Consider the following 17,045-nt stretch of genomic DNA (forward strand, 5'->3'; position numbering starts at 1 on the left):
TTTTTAATGTGAAACAAGGCTGTTTGTTTTTAGCTGCACATTCAGTAGCCTTCTTCTCTAAAACCAATTCAAAAGTCGAAAACTTATCTTTTCAAACTACGAAATTCTAATTTGCTTTACCAAAAATTAAAATGCAGCAGGATTTGTTTAAGGAAATCCATTCAACAGCCAAGCCAATCCTACACAAGGGTCGCGGGGGTGCTGGAGCCTATCCCAGCTAACTATTGTCAGTAGGCTTTAGGTAAATTAATTTTCTGGAAAAGAGAACACCTATATCATTTTTGTTTTGCATCTTTATACCTTTTAATGCTGAAACAGATTGAATATGAGCCAAATCTCTGTTTTCACTCAAAAACATTGTCTGACTGAATTCACTCAGAGAGGAAAGACAGATTGATGAGGCAACCAATCGGCCGCTAAATAATTACCACATAGTGACTAAATGGAACACAAATACAAATTTCACTCCTTATCACATCGATATAGCAAAAAGATCCAGGCATTACAATCATAAACACATAGACTTCATAACCTATTGAGATGCCACGGGAAATAGCCGATTTGTAGGGGGCCTATTTTTAAAACATTTTTTAAACCTGTCCTGTTCAGCTGTTTGACACGGAGAATGGAAGTCTAAGTGCCCGGATAGTCTGAACAGTTTTCATGTTTCAAATTGAGAGTCTTGACATACTCCCATTGTAATCATTCAACATACCTCGTTTATTATGACAAAGCAGCGAACAGGAAGAGGTTATGGGGGAACAGAAGAAAAGAAACACAAGAGAAGAAAGAAAAGAAAAACAAACAACAACAAGAAACACACTGAACGCCTAACTGCACTAAATACTAATATGTTGGTGCTATCGTCAGCTAAATGTATTTCCGGTTGACACCGTGTGAGGGGCCTGTTGACCAGGGAAAGAGGGGGAAGGGGGTGGGGGAGTCTATAAGCTAAGTGATTGAAAGGGGTAAAGTGTACACAAATCAGCTCCGTGATCTAGAACCCAGTAATCGTGTGAATCCCTTGTGAGAGTAAGCCCGTTGGCGACCGACCCTACACCACCCCATTGCCAATCCCGGCACCGGGACCCCCCACCCAAGCGTGGCCAATCACATCCAGCAGCACGCGAGCCCCACCGGGCACGCAACAGCCATGCAGACGAGTGGAGACGCCATGCGGGCGCCGACACAGGGCCACGGCCACCACCCAGCCCGGGGTGGAGGGCGGGTCCGGGGGCCGAGGGCAGCGCAGCCCATCCCTCCTCCCGCAGCCCAGCAACGATTTCCCTCCCGATCAATCGATCGATGCGCCTTTACTTTTCCACTACTTTTCAAGAAAATAGTAGATGTTAGGATACATTACTTCCCTGGCCTAATGAGATTTGTGCTCAATAAAATCATCGTATCTGGTCTTTTTTTTTTTTTTTGTCACGCGCCATGCTTGACACCCACTGGCCTGTTATGTAAATTTCTGGATCAGTGTGGTTAGAGGGCTGTCTGCTAAGCATTTCTTATTGCCTTCAGATTTATGTTACTTGCTCTGCCGTAGACGAGCTACACTTGAAAGGGACAGAATAGTCACCTGATCCAACCAAATGTGCCTCTGCTAACCCCCATCCAGGGGACCAGGCACTAGGGCGCCTTTGACTCCACAGCATCTCAATAATGCCATTGTCCCAACAGACACAGACAGAAACACACACACGCAACATCACAGACCAAGAAGGAGGTCCCTGTTTATTTTGCCATTTTTTCTCTCCACTCAATTAAACAGGCATAACTGGCGCAGACAGATGGTTATCATTCGTAAATATGACACCCATGATTAGAAGCAATGATACATACATGCTTGACAATATACAGCAGCATTGTTTTTCACAGCCATGGCTAAAATAGTTTAGCTGTGTAAATGTGCAATCAAGACAGCAGAATAACTTATCACGTATATTGACTTTGGTTTATCCCCTTCTAATTGTGGCAGTAAGCAATTAATTAATTGCACAAATGTTTTATTTATGGGCCAGGTGATGAATAACATGAATAGCAGATATCCTGGGGCAATGACATGTGCTACAAGACCCACTTTATCAAGCATTTGTGTAAACATGCTGGACAGAAAAATAACAGATTGATCGCCTAAAGGGCTTTTGAATTGTAGCCTAATGAGGATGAATACGCAAATCATCAACACGGATAAAGTGGATAGGTGGTTTTTGGCGATCTGAATTCCGCTGCATGGCTCCAACCTTCAGTCAATCCATTTAGAATCCGTACTAGTATGTGCAGGAAATGACTAAAGGGCTTTTGAATTGTAGCCTAATGAGGATGAATACGCAAATCATCAACATGGATAAAGTGGATAAGTGGTTTTTGGCGATCTAAATTCCGCTGCATGGCTCCAACCTTCAGTTAATCCATTTAGAATCCGTACTAGTATGTGCAGGAAAAGACTATTCATGGGATGTCAAGTGCCATCTACACCTAGATTATATAGAAACTATATGGTGGCTGCGCTGCAATGTTTTGTGCTACACTGCTTGTCAAAGAACCTCATAATTGGAGATTCTGATCTCTGCTGTCCCAGTGAAAGCTTCAGTTTGCAGCCTTGAACTTTTTTTTTTTTTTTTAACATAATTCAGACGCTCAAATTAGGTAGCTTACATGAGATACACACAGCTGTGTATCAATATGTCTGAATTATGAAAAAATAGTTGCAAGCTATAAAGGTTTGAGCTGTCTGACTCATTAAAGACCATGGAATTGTGAACTCAAAAGCAGATTTTTCCCACATATATCTTCACATTTATAAAGCCTTAATGAAACACAAATTTGAAAATTTGCATTAGCACATATCAAACTAGTTAAGATGAAGTATGCTGTATATAGGCATGTGCCGGTATGAGATTTTGATGGTACGATAACCGTGGGTAAAAATGCCGTGGTTTCACGGTATCACGGTATTGCAATTATAGCTCCAAAATGTGTTATTTTGAGATGTATGGGTTAAAAAAAAAATTTTTTTTTTCATTGAACAGGATTTTTTTTAATTTTTCAGAACATAGTTGCAAATTAGAACATGAATATATTGTTAAAATAAATGATCAATTAAAAAATATATATATTTTAAATAAAATTAAAATAAATATAACTTGTAGACTATAGACCCTACCCACGTGACGTCACAACTCCGCTCTCCTGACTGGTGCTGCCCACTTGTCCGGCAACACATCGTGTTGACCTGTTACGGCTACGTACATTCCTCCTATTTACGACGTGTTTTTCTGCTCGTTAACATTAATAATCAAAATGGTGAAGGCGTGTGTGGCGGTCGGTTGCAATAACAGAGAAGATAGACGGAGAAGACGGAGAGACTTGAAGTTCTACCGGATTCCGAGAGACCCGGAGAGAAGAGAGCGAGATGGGCTGCTGCAATTCGACGAGAAAACTGGGCTCCAAACGATTACCACAGATTATGTAGCAGTCATTTTATATCTAGTAAGATGCATTTAATATATATTTAGAGGGTTTTGGGCTGACAACCACAATTAAGATCATTGCTAGGCTAATCGCCGACAACATACACGTATGTATGTAGTGAGTGCTAACGCTAAACCATATAAACATTAAAAGCCCTAGCTCCATTGACAAATGACATGAAATACATTAGACTTGACAGTGGATGTTAGCAAGAACAAAAGATTTTGAATTGAAAATTTCGTAACTCACCTTCCGAGCACAAGATTCCTGCCGAATTTTCGTGTACGAGGACCTGTTTCACCCAACCAGCAACGTAGCATTTATAAGCCTCCAAGCTCTTAAAGTTTTTCAAACTTTCGTGAGAATAGGCTGATTTTGTGTGGACAAGATAGTTGTAAATATTAGGGTCAGGCAGAGACGGTGAAGGCAGCCGGTCAAAAATCATCGATTTAGGCATCAAATATGGATCTGGCGACTGTATAGAACGAAGCTTTTCCACATAACGCCTTTTATGCAACACATCCAGTGAGTTTACGGCATCAGAAAGCACCGGGTCTTCCATGAAATGCATTTTAAATTCCTCGATCAATTGAAACCAATGCTAATAGAGAGACAAAATGACGGACAAGTGGGCGGAACCATACAGCGAGCACGTGGTTTTATGACGTCGGTGGGTAGGCTCTATACCCACAACCACAGCTCAAGTTGCTCAAGTTTAGAGCAAGAACTAAATAATTTCTATAAAAAAGTAAAAACCCTTCTGAATATTTTTTTTTTTTAATTCTACTGCATGACGTATTTTTTGAGGGTGGAAAAGCTCAAGTGAAGTTTCGCCATTTTCAGCCACTGTGTCAGCTCTGGTCTACATGATGTCATACCTATGTGTTAAAAAACATAAAGAATTCATAAGTTAATAAGTTACTTAAAAATGTATAAGTTAGTTTAAAGTGTAAATATTGTTGTGGAAAGGTTTCATCTAAACAAACAAACAAGCAAAAAAAAACACATTGGGAGTGAGACCTCTACTTGATCCAGCGAACGTGGATTTGTGCTTAGGGCAAGAGCATCTTTCACAATTAGCGATCTTTGATGCTATCCCCTTTTCCCCTTCATTCAAGCGAATCAAGCTTGTTTTCTCACTCTGCGGCTGTAACACTCGACGAAGTTGCTCTCCCAGCAAAGCCTAGGCTAACATTCGTCTTTGTAAGTTTTTAGTTAGTTTGTATATTGAATTTGAAAGGAAAATGTGTGTTTTGTGTTTGGCGAACTTTTTCATGGTGCTAATCTGTTGAAGCTACTCACACATGGAAAAATACAATTGTACAACGTTTTAAATGTATTCATTTTGTATATTCCACTTACCAAAATTTGAGAGGTCAATAAATTGAAGAAAAGTACGCCTTATGTTTGGAGTATTTGTTTTTGGGTTCACTGGCTGTCTAGCCGATAGTGTCACTTTCACAAACAGCAACAAACGGAAGGGGGTGAGCGCTGTCGTACCAAGCCACTTCTGGCTGCATTTTTGACACATGAAAAATAGTGAATACCGTCCTACGGTCTGACGGAAAATTTTAGTGGTTTTGAATCCGCAACGTTTTCACACCACGGTAAACCGTGAAACCAGTAACCGGCACATGCCTAGCTGTATACATATTGTTAAACTCGCCAGCAAATCTTAACCTATGATGGACACCAGTTGATATTCCACCAGCTGATTCTGAGATGCCTCGATGTTTAGTTGTTGTAGTTTTGTTCAATGTGCCTCATCAAATATAATTCATTTATCATTATTATTATTATTATTGTTATTATATATATTTTTTTTTTCCTGTTTTTTTGCAGATTAAAATAGTTGAGCTACCCAGTAAGAGTATCGTGTGCAGCCTGGTACCAGATTTGAAACTGGGGATGGTCATGTGTGTCAAGCTGTGGCAGGTAAGCTCTAAGCAATCTTTTTGTAAAGGGTCAACATTTCGATAGTATGCAGTAGATGTGCTGTTGTATACAGTAAATGCATTTTTATTTAGATTTTTTTCTAAATGAAAATTTGTTCTTTTCCCGTATTTAAAAAAGATAAACTGTTTTATCGGTTGCATTTTCTTACTGTGCCCAATATGAACAGAACTGTCATCATAATCCATGTTGCAAAATCGAACCGTTACCAAACCGTCTAACCCTCAACAGCAATGGTGCTCACAATTTTTTGACCCCACCAGATTATTTTCATTCATTACCTTGCTCTGAATACTTGCGCTTGAATGGAATCTTACTCTGAAGAAATCTTTGCTTTTAAAAAATGTCTCAGAAAATAAAGAGCTTGACAGCTGTCCCAATATGTTTTTTTTTTTTTTTACTCGTACAGCTTTCTCTGTCGCAGCTTTCTTTTCATGGGTACTCAGTGTCATAGTCGTATGAAAAGTCCGAAATTGCCCCAATGACACTGTTGTCGAAAAAACACATTCCACCATACCGTGTAGAAGTGATACGTTTTTCTTTTTACACAATTTGCCAACCGCTCTTTGTATTTAGTGCATACTGTCAATTTTTTGCACTGGCTGACGAAGTTGAATTTTGTGAGTAGGCATGTGCCGGTTACCGGTTTCACGGTTTACCGTGGTGTGAAAATATCGCGGTTTCAAAACCACTAAAATTTTCCGTCAGACCGTAGTACGGTATTCGCTATTTTTCTTGTGTCAAAAATGCAGCCAGAAGCGGCTTGGCGCAGCAGCGCTCACCTCCTCCCGTTTGTTGCTGTGTGTAAAAGTGACGCTATCGGCTAGCCAGTCAGCTAACCCAAAAACAAATACTCCAAATATAAGGCATACTGTTCTTCAATTTATTGAGCTCTCAAATCGTGGTAAGTGTAATATACAAAATGAATACATTTAAAATGTTGTACAATTAGATTTTTCCATGTGAGTAGCACCATGGAAAAAGTTCCCCAAAAACAAAACACACATTTTCCTTTCAAATTCAATATAAAAACTAAGTAAAAGCTTACAAAGATGATTGTTAGCCTAGGCTTACCTGGGAGAGCAACTTTGTTGAGTGTGACAGCCGCAGAGTGAGAAAACAAGCTTGAGTCGCTTGAATGAAGGGGAAAAAGGGATAGCGTCAAAGATCGCTAATTGTGAAAGATGATCTTGCCCTAAGCACAAATCCACGTTCGCTGGATCAAGGAGAGGTCTCACTCCCAATGTTTTTTTAATTTAATTTTATTTTTTTAGATGAAACCTTTCCACAACAATATTGACATTTTAACTAACTTATACATTTTTAAGCAACTTATGAATTCTTTATGTTCTTTTTAACACAAAGGCATGACATCATGTAGACTAGAGTTGACACAGTGGCTGAAAATGGCGAAACTTCACTTAAGCTTTTCCACCCTCAAAAAAAAAAGTCATGCAGTATAAATTTCTAAAAAAAATTTATTCAGAAGTGTTTTTACTTTTTTATTGAAATTCTTTTGTTTTTGCTCTAATCTTGAGTAACTTGAGCTGTGGCTGTGATTATAGTCTAAGTTATATTTAGTTTAATTTTATTTAAAATATTTTTTTATTGATTATTTATTTTAACAATATATTCATGTTCCAATTTGCAACCATGGTCTGAAAAAAAAAATCCTGTTTGATGGAAAAAAGTTTTTTTTTTTAACCCATACATCTCAAAATTTTCTGGAGCTATAACTGCAATACCGTGATACCGTGAAACCGCGGTATTTTTGCTCACGGTTATCGTACCGTCAAAATATCATACCGGCACATGCCTAGTTGTGAGTCATGCAAAAAAACGATATCTGACCTGCTGCCATGTCAATTGAATGCTCAATGCCAGGGTGGGTGGGTGGCTGATAGGCTAAAGGGGCTCTGACATTATTTCCTTTTCGAAAGCTAGACTGTTTTACCTGTATGTCAATCACAAGTTCAGTGCCAACGAGGGATGAGAGACGAATGCATTACTTTTTTCTATGAACTAGCAGTGGTTTGAGGGAAGGTTTACTCTGTATACCTGTATGAGGAACCGAAGATTCTACCCGCTTTATTTATTTCCTCGTCATATTAAAAAGGTATTTGAGAAAAAAAACATGCCTAAGTTGTGTTTAAGTAGCGTATTTCATGGATTTATTTTTTTAATCATGATGGAGGGCTGTTTTACTGAATGAATTTTTTTTATACCTACTTGCGTCTTTCTGATTTCCCCATAACAAGGTGCACTAACAAGAAAGTCAACAAAAATGCACACACAAGACGTGGCACATAATTTAGAGCCCGACAGCCAGTCTTGGGCCATTTTTCCAAGCATTTCTTCTCAACTTGCAAAGTCCCAACACTGTAATTAGAGTGTTTGGAATGGCTGGGGGTTCTCAGTCATATATCAGCCTGCAGCTGTACATCTAATCTGATCCCAGCACAAGTTTTCTTTCTGTTTTGTAAATTAACGAGTCCCTGTAATTATTTTGATGGTTAACAATTGATGTGTTGAGTTTTGAGCTTTGTGGGAGGTTGTTTTGAAAAATTGTTTGAATAAACTCCAGATACCATCCATTTGATTAACATTTACTGAATATATGTATATTTATCTATTTATTTATTTATTTTTTTTGGTTTGTTTAAATTCAGAACACCGAATTTGTTTACATTGGTGTTTAATTTATGTCAGTTAAATCCCATCCTGTGGTTTCATTAGGTTCATCTTCTTGTTTATGATTAGTTGGATCAATGCCTAACGCCAGGAAGCATTATGAACTAAATAATAATTTATTTTATAACTTTGTCATCGAGGACATGACATACCAACTATCGTCTAAGCTGAATGCCCCTACCTATTCTAAATGATTTAAGCTGAAACTTTGTATTTCTTACTCAGACAAAACCCATGGAACTTTTTTAACTCAAAACCTTAATTTTTGGATTTGTGTTTTAAAAAAAAAAAAAAAAAAAAAAAAAGTCGTCTGGGCTCACATTAGACTGTTGGTTTCTCAACCTTTGTCACCGGGAAGCAGAATTGAAAGACAATTTAAAAATAATTCTAGTTTGATCTCTCATTCTTGCTTTAACTCACGGCCATACACTGACGCTCCTTGCCCTTTTCTTGAAACTGACAGAACTTCTATATAGGTCCAATTTGCTGTGAAAGGAGAGCGTTGAAAGGGTGGGAAGAAAGTGGCTACACATGTGAATTTGACTTAACTTGGGATGTTGGGCTCGGCCTAGGGAACAGTAGTGATGTATCATCTGCAAGGATTTTGTTGTGAACCTAGGCTGGCGAGGAAAAGGAAATGTTCCTATACAGATATCTATCACTCTCAGCTCATCACTTGATGCCTCATTGCTAGGAAAGTATTAGTTCCTTATGTTGAAACAGTGCCATTCTGGCCGTTGAGGATTCTTAACAGAAACAGCAGCAGAACAAAACGATTTGTGGAGTTACATGACTGATGTGTAAATATTGTTTAGGAAACACTGGTTTCTTTTATTTTCACCGACCGTAATTAATGCATTTATAGTTTGGATAAAGTGAAAAAATTGGGTATTGATGTTGTGCAAATGTTAAACATTAGAAATACAGTCTGCCAAATTCCAAAACCCCAGTCAACCTTTGCGCTGACTGGCAAATCCACTTACGCTGAGTGCACCTGCACCATCTATGAAAGTAGGGATACAGTGGGGCAAATAAGTATTTAGTCAACCACTAATTGTGCAAGTTCTCCCACTTGAAAATATTAGAGAGGCCTGTAATTGTCAACATGGGTAAAGCTCAACAATGAGAGACAGACTGTGGAAAAAAAACAAAACAGAAAATCACATTGTTTGATTTTTAAATAATTTATTTGCAAATCATGGTGGAAAATAAGTATTTGGTCAATACCAAACGTTCATCTCAATACTTTGTTATGTACCCTTTTTTGGCAATAAGCCCAAACATTTTCTGTAACTCTTCACAAGCTTTTCACACACTGTTGCTGGTATTTTGGCCCATTCCTCCATGCAGATCTCCTCTAGAGCAGTAATGTTTTGGGGCTGTCGTTGGGCAACACTGACTTTCAACTCCCTACACAGATTTTCTATGGGGTTGAGATCTGGAGACTGGCTAGGCCACTCCAGGACCTTGAAATGCTTCTTACGAAGCCACTCCTTTGTTGCCCTGGCTGTGTGTTTGGGATCATTGTCATGCTGAAAGACCCAGCCATGTCTCATCTTCAATGCCCTTGCTGATGGAAGGAGATTTTGCAGAAAAACAGCCTAAAGCATGATGTCCCACCCCCCCATGCTTCAGAGTGGGTATGGTGTTCTTCGGTTGCAATTCAGTATTCTTTCTCCTCCAAACACGAGAACCTGTGTTTCTACCAAAAAGTTCAATTTTGGTTTCATCTGACCATAACACATTCTCCCAGTCCTCTTCTGGATCATCCAAATGCTCTCTAGCGAACCGCAGACGGGCCTGGACGTGTACTGCCTTCAGCAGGGGGACACGTCTGGCAGTGCAGGAATTGAGTCCCTGGCGACGCATTGTGTTACTGATAGTAGCCTTTGTGACTGTGGTCCCAGCTCTCTGTAGGTCATTCACTGGGTCCCCCCGTGTGGTTCTGGGATTTTTGCTCACCGATCTTGTTATCATTTTGACGCCACGGGGTGAGATCTTGCATGGAGCCCCAGATAGAGGGAGATTATCAGTGTTCTTGTATGTCTTCCATTTTCTAATAATAGCTCCCACAGTTGATTTCTTTACACCAAGCGTTTTACCTATTGCAGATTCAGTCTTCCAAGCCTGGTGCGGGTCTACAATTTTGTCTCTGGTGTCCTTCGACAGCTCTTTGGTCTTGGCTATAGTGGAGTTTGGAGTGTGACTGACTGAGGTTGTGGAGAGGTGTCTTTTATACTGATAATGAGTTAAAACAGGTGCCATCAATACAGGTAATGAGTGGAGCCTCGTTAGACCTCGTTAGAAGAAGTTACACCTCTTTGACAGCCAGAAATCTTGCTTGTTTGTAGGTGACCAAATACTTATTTTCCACTCTAATTTGGAAATAAATTCTTTAAAAATCAAACAATGTGATTTTCTGTTTTTTCCCCCCACATTCTGTCTCTCATGGTTGAGGTCTACCCATGTTGACAATTACAGGCCTCTCTAATCTTTTCAAGTCAGAGAACTTGCACAATTGGTGGTTGACTAAATACTTATTTGCCCCACTGTATTTATCACTTTCTTTTATCTTTTTTTCTATAGAGGAACAATGTGCATTTCAACAATCAAATATAAATGCACCCAATTATGGCCAAAATACTCATTTCCACGTGGGCACTGAACATTACCATTTCATTGCTACTTGAGTATTTATAATAACTTAGAACATTTGCAAAGACTGACAGTCTACAGTTAAATCTTTGAATTCACAGTTTACATGGTCTTTGTATCACCTTATGCAAGTTTATGGAGAAAAAAAACTACTGGTTTGGCTAGATGTGGGAGTTAAAGAATGAATCCAATTTAAATTCAAGGCTTAGGGTACTTTCTGAAGCCAAAGATGATCATCACAATTTAGAATATATTTGTAAAAGGGGGAGAAGCTCCGTAATCCGGGAGGGACTCTGTGTTGAGCCGCTACTCCTCCGCGTTGAGAGGAGCCAGTTGAGGTGGCAGGGCATCTGGTTTTAATGCCTCCTGGATGCCTCCCTGGAGAGGTGTTCCGGGCATGTCCCACCGGCAGGAGGCCCTGGGGATGACACAGGACATGCTGGAGAGACTATGTCTCTCGGCTGGCCAGGGAAGGCAGGGATTTGCCGATGGTCTTTTGGGCTGTGTTGGTCACCCTCTGAAGTCTTTTCCTGTCTGCCACTGCAGAAGCACACAGGGAGCTGGTCCTCCCAATCACACCCCTCCAGGTCTCACTGTAATTACCTATGTGAGCATTGGAAGCCCCCCGCAGAACGGGGGTGGGTCCACAGCTGCTTGGTGCATAAGCACAAACAACAGTCAAAACCTGTACCCCCATCCGAAGGCGGAGGAGGGATGCTACCCTCTTTTCTACTAGGGTAAACCCCAAGCTGGGCGACAATAAGTATGCCCACACCTGTTCTGGGGCTCTCACCGTGGGCAACTCCAGAGTGGACGAGAGTCCAACCTCTCTCAAGAGGATTGGTACCAGAACCCACGCCAGCTCGGGCTCCTTCCCTGCCAGAGAGGTGACATTCCATGTCCCAAGAGTTAGCTTCTTATCTGGGGGTCTTTGGCTGCCGCCCAACCCACCATGCACTCGACCTCTTTGGCCCCTTCCACTGGTGGGGAGCCCATGGGAAGTGATGGATACGTCATTCAAGAAAAGTTTAGGGCAAGTGACTATTTTTGGTAATTAATAATTATATGTACTGTATATTATTGTAGCGTCTACAAGGACAACGCCAAATTGATGATGATGATAATGCACACGCATCAGGAAAATAGTACATTATTTTCAATTAATTGTACCCAACTGGACGCCACGAACTGTATGTAAAAAAAAAAAAAAAAAAAGTTGCCCGAGAGTTTAAGTTGAAGCTCTGCACACTCAATGCTAATGCTCATTAGAACGGGAATATGCTCACGCTCCAAGCCACTTAGCCAATCATCATCACGTTTGCAACAGCGTCACCATCCCCTTCCGTCCTCCCCGCTTCCCTCTCTGCTGTCTCCCAGGAAGCTGTGATAAAATAAGACTAGTGCTTCATTCAACAAAATTGTAGTAACCCGTTCACATCCTCAGTAATGGTAATTGCATTGCAAAGACGGGAAAAGTAATTCATGAGACTACTCACTACTGAAAAACCTAATGCCGTTAGAAAGGCCGTTATACTCTAATGCCGTTATTAACAACACTGTATACAGTGTAGCACAAAAGTGAGTACACCATTTCTGCAGATATTTAAGTATATATTTTTTCATGGGACATCACTGACAAAATGACACTTTGACACAATGAAAAAAGTAGTCTGTGTGCATCTTATATAAAAGAGTTCATTTATTTTCCCCTCAAAATAACTCAAAATATAGCCATTAATATCTAAAACCCTGGTAAAAAAAAAAAAAAAAGTGAATACACCACATGGGAACTACGTACATCCCTAAATGACCAAATTGAGTACTGCTTGTCATTTTCCCTCCAAAATGTCATTTGACTCCTTACAGCTGACAGCACTCCTGTAACGAGTCACATGACATTTTGGAGGGAAAATGACAAGCAGTACTCAATTTGGACATTTAGGGATGTACGTTTTTTCAAAGGGGTGTACTCAGTTTTCTTGCCAGGGGTTTAGATATTAATGGCTATATTTTGAGTTATTTTGAGGGGAAAATAAATTACTGTATTATATAAGCTGCACACAGACTACTTTTCATTGTGTCAAAGTGTCATTTTGTCAGTGTTGTCCCATCAAAAGATATACTTAAATATCTGCAGAAATGCGAGGGGTGTACTCACTTTTGTGATGCACTGTATATGTATACAGTGCCTTGCAAAAGTATTCGGCCCCCTTGAATCTCGCAACCTTTCGCCACATTTCAGGCTTCAAACATAAAGATATGAAATTTAATTTTTTTGTCAAGAATCAACAACAAGTTGGACACAATCGTGAAGTGGAACAACATTTATTGGATAATTTAAACTTTTTTAACAAATAAAAAACTGAAAAGTGGGGCGTGCAATATTATTCGGCCCCTTTACTTTCAGTGCAGCAAACTCACTCCAGAAGTTCAGTGAGGATCTCTGAATGATCCAATGTTGTCCTAAATGACCGATGATGATAAATAGAATCCACCTGTGTGTAATCAAGTCTCCGTATAAATGCACCTGCTCTGTGATAGTCTCAGGGTTCTGTTTAAAGTGCAGAGAGCATTATGAAAACCAAGGAACACACCAGGCAGGTCCGAGATACTGTTGTGGAGAAGTTTAAAGCCGGATTTGGATACAAAAAGATTTCCCAAGCTTTAAACATCTCAAGGAGCACTGTGCAAGCCATCATATTGAAATGGAAGGAGCATCAGACCACTGCAAATCTACCAAGACCCGGCCGTCCTTCCAAACTTTCTTCTCAAACAAGGAGAAAACTGATCAGAGATGCAGCCAAGAGGCCCATGATCACTCTGGATGAACTGCAGAGATCTACAGCTGAGGTGGGAGAGTCTGTCCATAGGACAACAATCAGTCGTACACTGCACAAATCTGGCCTTTATGGAAGAGTGGCAAGAAGAAAGCCATTTCTCAAAGATATCCATAAAAAGTCTCGTTTAAAGTTTGCCACAAGCCACCTGGGAGACACACCAAACATGTGGAAGAAGGTGCTCTGGTCAGATGAAACCAAAATTGAACTTTTTGGCCACAATGCAAAACGATATGTTTGGCGTAAAAGCAACACAGCTCATCACCCTGAACACACCATCCCCACTGTCAAACATGGTGGTGGCAGCATCATGGTTTGGGCCTGCTTTTCTTCAGCAGGGACAGGGAAGATGGTTAAAATTGACGGGAAGATGGATGCAGCCAAATACCGGAACATTCTGGAAGAAAACCTATTGGTATCTGCACAAGACCTGAGACTGGGACGGAGATTTATCTTCCAACAGGACAATGATCCAAAACATAAAGCCAAATCTACAATGGAATGGTTCAAAGATAAACGTGTCCAGGTGTTAGAATGGCCAAGTCAAAGTCCAGACCTGAATCCAATCGAGAATCTGTGGAAAGAGCTGAAGACCGCTGTTCACAAACACTCTCCATCCAACCTCACTGAGCTCAAGCTGTTTTGCAAGGAAGAATGGGCAAGAATGTCAGTCTCTCGATGTGCAAAACTGATAGAAACATACCCCAAGCGACTTGCAGCTGTAATTGGAGCAAAAGGTGGCGCTACAAAGTATTAACGCAAGGGGGCCGAATAATATTGCATGCCCCACTTTTCAGTTTTTTTATTTGTTAAAAAAGTTTAAATTATCCAATAAATTTTGTTCCACTTCACGATTGTGTCCCACTTGTTGTTGATTCTTGACAAAAAATTAAAATTTTATATCTTTATGTTTGAAGCCTGAAATGTGGCGAAAGGTTGCAAGGTTCGAGGGGGCCGAATACTTTTGCAAGGCACTGTATGTAACAAATTTTCTTTGTTGGCTTGTTTGCTGACCACTTTAAAGGAAGGCTGTATTTCCTTGCATTTTTAAACTGTGCAGGTGTTCTTAAACACGTGAACTGTATTTAATGTCATATGGAGAGCTCACACAAATGATAAATTTGATAATCGACTAACCTCTAATTATGTTTTGCAATCAGTCAATTAATTGGATCAACACATTAGTTCAGCATGCAGCTGCTTGACACATTCGGTAGATTCCATATCGAGTCCAATGTAACTTTGTTTTGTGGCTCCAACAAGTCACTATCCATCTTTCCAGCTGTTGTGTTCTGATGAATCTTCTCCCATAGCTTCAGTCCCATTCCAAACGAGAGCCCCCGTATAGAAAAGCCTGTGTAGGATATAATGAATTAGGTGTCTACCCAGGGTTCCCTGACCTCTGACCCATAACATCGTCAATCAATGAGGTCCTACATTTTAGTGAAACGGTGGGCCCCAACTCTAAAATGCTAAGCCCTGACCCTGGTGGCAAGCAGGGGCTGCTGATTTTCACTTGTTATTATTTGTTAGCTTAATCCCTTAGTGTTCACCATGGATAATGTGTTTGAAGGGAATACATGACTCTTTCTATAATTTGTTTAAAAGTTGAAGAGAAATATTTTGTGTTAATGAGAGGAGGACTTGAAGATGAATGAAAATATCTTCCCCGTCTAGCACATATGGAAAAAATTTGGGTTCTCTCCTTTTTTCTGGTCATTTAAAGGCACATTTTTATGCTGTGAAGTAGTCGTAAGTCTAATATGTAGTGATGTTAAGGAAAAATGTGTTCCAACTTCCTTGATGTTTGTGGTATTTACACCCAAAAAAAAAAAAGGTTCATGGTGAAACATCACAAGTTGTATGTGCCGCCTCTATCACTATTATTTCTCAACTTTCACCTTTTCATGTCCTTTCTTCCCCCATAAGAGGGATGTGAAAAGCCCAGCTTTTTTATCACCTCACCTGTATATTCTCTTTCACTGAAGTAATTTGCAGGCTCTGTGCATTTGCAACTCTGCACCACCCCTCTACCTGTCTGATCCAACACACACTTTACTAGAAGAAGGCAGGAAGCACTAAGAGGTTATCATTGAGTGCTAACTATTCAGGGATGTAACTTCATCATCATTACATTTCTTCACATTTAACTCTCTCAGTGCCATTGACGATGGTGCTTTTCATTCCTCCACTGTGAATTTAAATTAGTTTGTAACTAGTAGACGTCCATTCCATTTGGTTCATCCGCCGCCATCCCACCAGTTCAAATGGATTGGACATCTATTGCTATCAGTGGCAGCCAATGAGTTAAGAGTACTTGTCATCCAAATATTTTACTGGAAATTATTTCACAGGTTGTGACACAGAACACTATTTCTTCTGTGGTGAAATAGTGATCGAAAACTACCACTACTACTTCAGCTACTGTACATTTGGCGATGATCATATTTTTTAATATGATACATTGATTCTAAATAAAGAGGACAGGTTAATGCACTGCAGGAATATAAACTGATAGTTCAAGAGCAACGTGAAACATTATGCCAGAAGTTTCAAATGAAATTTTGAGTGTTTAAAATTCTTGCCATATGAATACTTGTTGATGATTCAAATGAACTACATTTTTGGGCACCAAACAGAATGCTTCAGAAAAGAGCAATACCTCTGAGAAAGATACAACAGTACCAAACTTTGTCTTAGTAATATAGAGGAGCAGTAAATTGAGTTGTGGTGTAATGGAGTGTTGTTAAGAGAGAACAGCAGACTGATGAATGGGGCCCAAAGTGGCTCTGCGGGTGTCAGCAGAAGCTTCCAGCTAGATAACCTCTGCTCCGCTTGGCTTCCAGTATCACACAGCAGTTAAGGCCATTTTGCCGGTAAGGTTCTTTTCCTGCTGAATCCTCACTAGCTTTCTCTCTTTTTCTTATCTTCCTGTCTCACCTTTAGCCACAGTCAGGTCCTGGACCCCTCTTGCTGGCTGGGTATGAGGACGGATCACTGTTGTTATGGGACATAACCCAGAGGTCGAAGCTGAGTCAAACCAAAGTCCACCTTGAGCCTGTCATGTGCCTGACCTTCGACCCAGAAAGTCTGAGGGGCATATCGGCTTCTTCAGAGAAAAAACTCTCTTCGTGGGTCCTGGATGAGCAGAATAACCTGCAGGTTAGCGGAGGCTCGTATAAATGTTCAGTAATATTTTAAGTTATTGTTGCCACAGTAAAGTAAGTGTTGAAGAACATGGATGGACGGACGGACGGACGGACGTAAATTATTCCAAATCCAACCATTTTCTATACTGTTTATCCTAATTAGGGTCATGAGTGAGCTGGATCCTCTCCCGCCCGGTTGGCAAGCAATTGCAATTAATACATTTCCATGAGTTAGTGAAACCCAAACAATGGAACTGGGAATGTTTCGGAGGGTCCTTTATAA

The 17,045-nt window shown here is 40.2% G+C and overlaps 1 protein-coding gene across 1 annotated transcript in view; it reads left to right on the plus strand.

The window, feature by feature from the left end:
• gnb1l (guanine nucleotide binding protein (G protein), beta polypeptide 1-like) overlaps window positions 1-17,045 on the plus strand; it is a 40,158-nt gene that overhangs the window by 14,220 nt on the left and 8,893 nt on the right. The window contains exons 5-6 of the mRNA XM_057832757.1: window positions 5,320-5,412; window positions 16,560-16,775. Of these exons, the coding sequence (XP_057688740.1) occupies window positions 5,320-5,412; window positions 16,560-16,775 (309 nt within the window). The remainder of the gene's footprint in view (window positions 1-5,319; window positions 5,413-16,559; window positions 16,776-17,045) is intronic.

Source organism: Corythoichthys intestinalis, chromosome 3 (assembly GCF_030265065.1).
Source record: "Corythoichthys intestinalis isolate RoL2023-P3 chromosome 3, ASM3026506v1, whole genome shotgun sequence".
Taxonomy (NCBI): Eukaryota; Metazoa; Chordata; class Actinopteri; order Syngnathiformes; family Syngnathidae; genus Corythoichthys; species Corythoichthys intestinalis.